Here is a 6,000-nt window from a genome sequence, read left to right on the forward strand (position 1 = left end):
TAAGAAAACACAATTTTATATATATATGGCAATTTGAAATTGTAACTTCAGAGGAGAGAATTCACAATCACATTTATTCATATTTTAAAGTTTCATGGGAGTATGCTGTGGAACCAGACGCACTTTTTTCCGGCACCAGTCGAAGTATATCCACTCGGCAACAGCAGCAGTATGGAAAAAACAGCAGCAACAGTTATTGGAAGAACGGAAAAATGAAACTTTATTGATCGGTGGAGACGGAAGGTGTGATTCTGTTGGTCACTCGGCTAAATATGGGATGTACAGTATCATTGATATTGTGACTTCGAAAATTCTATGCATGGAATTGGTTCAGGTAAATATTTTGTTTTTGCCAGTGCTGAAAATTAACATTTTCTAAATTTGAATGAAATGTTTTCAATGGACAATTTTGGCATTGATCACCTATGAACTATCCTATTTAGAGTACAGAAACTGGATCAGCCAATAAGATGGAGTGTGAAGGGTTGAAGCGCTGTTACAAGACCATGAAAAACTTTAAGGTTCTTGCTCTGGTGACAGACATGCACTTGCAAATAGCGAAGTGGGTGCGTGAAAATTGGAGTATTAGCCACTTTTATGATTGCTGGCACGTCGTTAAATGTGAGTGAACAAAATTCAAGGCTGAATCTAATGTACTAACAAATGATTATGAATTCACTTCATTTTTCTTCTGTTGCAGCTATTACAAAGAAACTGGAGAAATTGGGAAAACAAAAAGAGATGGCAATTGTTAGTGACTGGATCAAGAGCATAAAGCTGCATTTGTATTGGTGTGCTCTGTCTTCCACCCCTGGCCAGTCGAACGAAATCAAAGAAAAATGGCTATCGTGCATAGACCATATACAGAATGTACATACAAACTGTTATCACCAACCATATGAAAAAAAGAAGAATTGGTTAATCCCAGGTAAGGAATTATTTTCAAATCGATCAATGTACTGGTTGCGTTCTTGCAGTTGATTTTTCATACAATTTAAATTTTAGGGTCTAGACCAGCCGACTCGGTAAAAACACTTCTAACTAGTACGAGAACTGTCAATAAGATTATGAAGATGTCCCCTTATGGGCAAACAAGTGATCTGGAATCCTTTCATAGTTTAGTGAATCATTTTGCACCAAAAATGATTCATTTCTCATATAAAGGAATGATTTCAAGGTACAGTTGTATATAAATCTGTCTGATGGAATGATACTACTAAAAATCGTAGAAAGATTTGTAATTTAAAACATATTTTCTTCAGAGTGTATACAGCTATTCTCCACTGGAATGAAAATAGCAAGAGGCCTCAGGCAAGAAAGTGGAAAACGGGAGAACTGCAGTACAGTATTTACTATCCTAAGTATAAAGATGGATACGTCGTCCATAAAATTCTTCAAGATGCCACATACAGTAAGTTTCGAGCTATTATCCCCATGAATTATATAAATGCACAAGTAAAAATCTACTAAGAACTATCTCTACATTTACTACATTTTAGGTTATATTGACCAAATAGTATCGCAAGTTTTTGCCACAGCTAAAGTTGGTCCGAGGAAGTTAGTAAAAAATGTGATTCAAGTCCCACCGAGCTTAAGTGCAAATCACAACCGTATTGCTAAATCAGCAGCCATAGCAGCTCATAAAAGCAGATTTCGTTCAACCGAAAAAGTTCCATTGCGAATAAATTCATCTACGCCTACTGCAGTGAGAGGACGAGGGAAAAAGCGAAATTGTTCTGGTCAAAGAAAAGATAAAAATTGAACACGAATCTCATATTATGTACTTTGTTATATTGTTATCACTTTACTTATAAAATGAATAAAGAAATATGCATTATTCAAATTTTGGAAGTCTAAAACCTTTGTACATATTGTCACCATTCGGAAACTGAGCTCTGATAGCGCTCACGACACAACTCGGTAGAATTTTTCGATTCTTCGGTCCACAGTAGCCCCAGCACCATCGTACGAACTGACGATAAGCTACATGACGGTGTTTTTCGTTGATGTTGCCTTCGAAAGCTTTGCGTCCATAGTGCTGCCTAAATCCAAGCCATGCAACTTGTAGCACCCAAGGTTCCAAACAGATTCGACGAAATGCATCCGAGTCGGTGATACATGGAGCAACATTCTGGTTATGCGTTTGGGCCACCTCCTCCATCTTTTCTCTGACAACATCAATCTCTTGGCAGCAACAGCATTCTGTAGCAGTTTGTAAAACTTGGCAGTTATTACATTGACACCTGCATGTGAGAAAAAGAAAAGATTCAATGGTGTTTCAAGTGTTTGCAGTTACTGGTCTTAACTCGAAACATCTGCTAATTATAACCCCATCAATACAACTCAATTAGAATGTGCCTCACTCTCAAAAAGCAAAATTCTAAAATTGATGGATGATCCCAATAGATGATAAAAATACAGAAAACCGTACCTTTATAAGATAAATAACACCTTGAAATTTGACAAGAGAATACCAAACATATATTGCAGACCATACATTAACGATTCTTTTCCTGACTTTATTAATAGATTTTTCTACCTAGGGGAAAACCCTCTACTTAACCTTTCATCACCTGAGAGTGGCAGCACCTGCTTGCCTTCTTTTACATTTTTCAAGTACTAAAGTAGATTCACTCCCGGAAAAGATCGATATTGCTTAATTTAATGCCACATGTTGAACACAGCTTTAGGTTTTTATTCTTCCGATCCTCAGATTTTGGATCTCATCAACCGGAGGAATGATGGAAAAATAAAAAAAACTAAAGAATATCCAATTTTATTAATTTTTTCATTCCTAAAAAATAACGTCGGCGGATCCGTAAACCAAAAAATAAAAAAACCTGGCCTAAAATTCAAATGCTAGCTACGGCCCTGGGTACCCCCAGACGCCGGGAAGTTTACTAAGGTAAACTCACAGTGTATTGAATGATTTTAAACGTACCAGTCTTTCAATCTTTGAACATCTAATCTCCATCTAATATCTGGCTGATCATCTGGTCTCTCTCCATTTTCTTCGGGTTCTAAGTCTGGTTCATATAAACAGGGAAGTGTGATGAGATGGAATACGGACGCTATTGTGCAGCTCTTGTCGAATGTGCGTTGTAATTGCCCTAAAGCCGATAACGGTTCGTCGGCGAGCGCTTTGTTACGTAACGCGCCGATAAGCGATAACCAGCGAGATCGGGAATCTCCGTAATAAATCAGTTGTTTCCGAATATCGGTTTTTCATCCCATAATAAACTTATATAAAAATTCCTCTGTAAACTGGTTAAACTCAACACCTGATTTCCCCTCATCAATTTTAGTCGATCAACTTGTATTCACAATTGTCTTAAATTTAAGTGCCCCCTAGTTTGTCTCTTAACTGCTTCTCTTTAATCTGTTTTAGCGTGTAACTGTTTCTACGTTAATTTTCCTTTAGTTAGTATCATCTCTGATTACTTGAATTAGTCTCTTTGTCTCTGGATTGTATATATCTTTCATAATTTCTGTAGTATTCATTATTTCTGAAGATGACTATTAGGACATGGACGAAACGTTGAATAAACTACTAACATTTTTGGACTTTTTCGTTATCATTGTGGGATTCTCCCTACATCGCTTCAGACGGATATAGTGTTTTATCAATCGTGATATCGGTTCTTTCCGCTGTATTAAAATGGCAACGGTTGTCAACGAAATTATAAATGATGACGATTTTGACGATCTATTCTCTGATAGTGACGAATTGGTTCAGATCGATACGGAAATATTACGGGAATCCTCTGGATCAGGATCAACTAATTCGGCCGATTCTAGTGAGTGTTATTCCTTTTGAATCAATGAAATATCGGAATAGTTTCCACCTAATTGCAGGCACTTTATTCTTTCCTTTTCTATTTCATATAGGTACTTCTCAGGCTCAGCTGACCAGAGACTGCGATCTGAACACGAGAAAACACACATACAGGTATTTTTACATTTATTTTTATAATCAATACAATCCTTTTAGGTTATAAAATAATAAACGAATACAGAAAATAATACATAAACATAATATAAAAAATCCAGATAAGTACATGTTAAAATAATAATCATTATTATTATTTTCGCAGGAACACTATATATTTGGAAAAGGCTATGACTGAAGTGATTAACCATCGAGTATTTAAATTCAGTTCAAATGGAATGGCAGCAGTACATTATGGAAAATCGATCGATAAAATTTTGACTACAAATAAGTCGCCGTCCAGACTTGGAATTAACCAGTGGTTTACATGTCCATTGTTTTAATTTGATAGTAACAGGGACAGTTTTTTTAACGTTTTTGTTCTTACGCCATTTTTGTAATTTGACACGACACATATTACAGATATATATCGGGTACTGTTCAGTATCATCATCAAAATCAATGTTGAACAACTCCTTCACATGGCTTTTGAAATTATTTTTATCGATAGGACGACGATCCGGAGGTTTCGCATTTTTTCCACACAATCGACAAAGATCCATGACTAAAAACAAAAAAAGGTTAATTAAATTAGATTGCTGATGCTATTTAGGCAACTTGGTTTATATGGGGGACAATAATTTGTAGGCCTAATGTAAGCGTTATTAAGTAACATTATTATGTAGTAAATACACATTTTAAAGATCATACTTCGTGTATATGTTTGTGTCGTAACTTAGCAACATGACGTCAGAAACGAAAGCTGCGCGAGTCTGGGCCGAAATATTTGACATCTTCAAGGCCCAAATAACGCTAAACCCGGAATCGGAACGAACTGGCAAAAACATATGTTTAACACATAAAAACAGACTTTAATCACAATATAAATACTTAATGTTCCGATACCGGGTTTCGGAGATATAGAAGAATAAAAATACATACCTTTTTGGACAAATTTTACGAGAAATTGTTGAATTTCAACCGATTTTCTAAAGAAAAATATGTGTATACACAGCCACTTCCACGTTGTTCAATGAACTGCAGTGCGCATGCGTAGTATCGATCGCAGAACATTTATCGGGCTAAAACTATTGCGGGTTGTTCTGCGACCGAATCAAAGTTGATGTTGAATGGTGTTCAGCTGGTAACACACACTCGATAAGCGTAGCTTACTGCTGTTGCGGTAACCTTTGATGTACGGGCTGAATTGAATAGCCTACATCCGGCAATTAAAAGCGTCCGTATTCCATCTCATCACACTTCCCTGATATAAATATGGACCAATAGTAATATGCTCTCCGTCTTCATCGCTAACATTTGAACTAATATTAGACGATTCATTCGAAGAAATGTCCGTAGTTGAAGACTCGCTGTCGGACGCCATTGTGAATAGTCTATTGTTTACATTCTTTGTTTTCACGACGTGACGTCACGACCTAAGCACGTGCTTGTATAAAAACAACAACACTACCGGATGTTTTAAAATGCGTTTTTATTTTAACTGGCAGAGTTGCAAAACAGTTTTTTCGACTAAGATGACAAGTTTAAACATATTTCTGCCTAAAAATGGTAAAATTTTAACTTATTGCGAAAATATGTCACTAACCCTTTAATAAATAAATTCTGGTTTTTAAATTCTTTTAATCTGTAAATAGTGGGATTTTATCTTATTATCCGTTCACCACGTGAGTGTGGTTATCGTTCTAAAATCCTGATGAAGTTTCAAGGAGTAGGACAAGTGATAGAGGTAATCAAAAACTTGCTCAATGTTTCCCAAAAGTAATAATTCAGTTTACCATTAGGATTTAACATTGCCCAGCAGTCACGTGCATGTGAATCAAAAGCATAGAAAAGTTGATCCTTCCTGATAATTGCTGATGTGTAACTGGCTTCATGCAAAAACTTCTGACTACTAGAACCATAGTCTCTTCCAAAGGTAACAAAAATAGATCCACATTGTTGAAAAGCGAAAATAACTGCATGCCGTAATGACACACGTGGTTCAGTAACAACAGTGGATTCTAACGATGTGCCAAATATTTCACTTGCAAAATGAATTCCAATCTGTTGGC

The 6,000-nt window shown here is 36.2% G+C and overlaps 3 protein-coding genes across 3 annotated transcripts; 2 read left to right on the top strand and 1 right to left on the bottom strand.

Moving 5' to 3' along the window:
- The first annotated feature begins 170 nt into the window (after window positions 1-170).
- LOC141898974 (uncharacterized) lies at window positions 171-1,762 on the top strand. Its single transcript, XM_074785124.1, has 6 exons — window positions 171-334; window positions 444-621; window positions 701-928; window positions 1,006-1,177; window positions 1,263-1,411; window positions 1,500-1,762. Exons 1-6 carry the CDS (start codon window positions 278-280, stop codon window positions 1,760-1,762), a joined length of 1,047 nt encoding a protein of 348 aa, XP_074641225.1. The 5' UTR covers window positions 171-277.
- Window positions 1,763-1,809: 47 nt separating this feature from the next.
- LOC141900562 (P2X purinoceptor 7-like) lies at window positions 1,810-3,025 on the bottom strand. Its single transcript, XM_074787515.1, has 2 exons — window positions 2,942-3,025; window positions 1,810-2,243 (listed from the first exon to the last, which is right to left on the bottom strand). The coding sequence occupies exon 2, from the start codon at window positions 2,159-2,161 to the stop codon at window positions 1,835-1,837; it is 327 nt and encodes a 108-aa protein (XP_074643616.1). The 5' UTR covers window positions 2,162-2,243; window positions 2,942-3,025; the 3' UTR covers window positions 1,810-1,834.
- A 633-nt stretch (window positions 3,026-3,658) lies between these two features.
- Window positions 3,659-4,272, top strand: LOC141898975 (uncharacterized). Its single transcript, XM_074785125.1, has 3 exons — window positions 3,659-3,797; window positions 3,889-3,949; window positions 4,095-4,272. Exons 1-3 carry the CDS (start codon window positions 3,659-3,661, stop codon window positions 4,270-4,272), a joined length of 378 nt encoding a protein of 125 aa, XP_074641226.1.
- The last annotated feature ends 1,728 nt before the right edge of the window (window positions 4,273-6,000 follow it).

Source organism: Tubulanus polymorphus, chromosome 2, assembly GCF_964204645.1.
Source record: "Tubulanus polymorphus chromosome 2, tnTubPoly1.2, whole genome shotgun sequence".
Classification (NCBI taxonomy): Eukaryota; Metazoa; Nemertea; class Palaeonemertea; order Tubulaniformes; family Tubulanidae; genus Tubulanus; species Tubulanus polymorphus.

Bases quoted from the DNA above. Each gene is read 5' to 3' on its own strand.
- LOC141898974 (XM_074785124.1), top strand. From the start codon at position 278: ATGTACAGTATCATTGATATTGTGACTTCGAAAATTCTATGCATGGAA. The intron at 929-1,005 runs GTAAGGAATTAT...TTTAAATTTTAG, and splicing joins GAAGAATTGGTTAATCCCAG to GGTCTAGACCAGCCGACTCG. The intron at 1,412-1,499 runs GTAAGTTTCGAG...ACTACATTTTAG, and splicing joins TCTTCAAGATGCCACATACA to GTTATATTGACCAAATAGTA.
- LOC141900562 (XM_074787515.1), bottom strand. From the start codon at position 2,161: ATGGAGGAGGTGGCCCAAACGCATAACCAGAATGTTGCTCCATGTATC.
- LOC141898975 (XM_074785125.1), top strand. From the start codon at position 3,659: ATGGCAACGGTTGTCAACGAAATTATAAATGATGACGATTTTGACGAT. The intron at 3,798-3,888 runs GTGAGTGTTATT...TATTTCATATAG, and splicing joins AACTAATTCGGCCGATTCTA to GTACTTCTCAGGCTCAGCTG. The intron at 3,950-4,094 runs GTATTTTTACAT...TTATTTTCGCAG, and splicing joins ACGAGAAAACACACATACAG to GAACACTATATATTTGGAAA.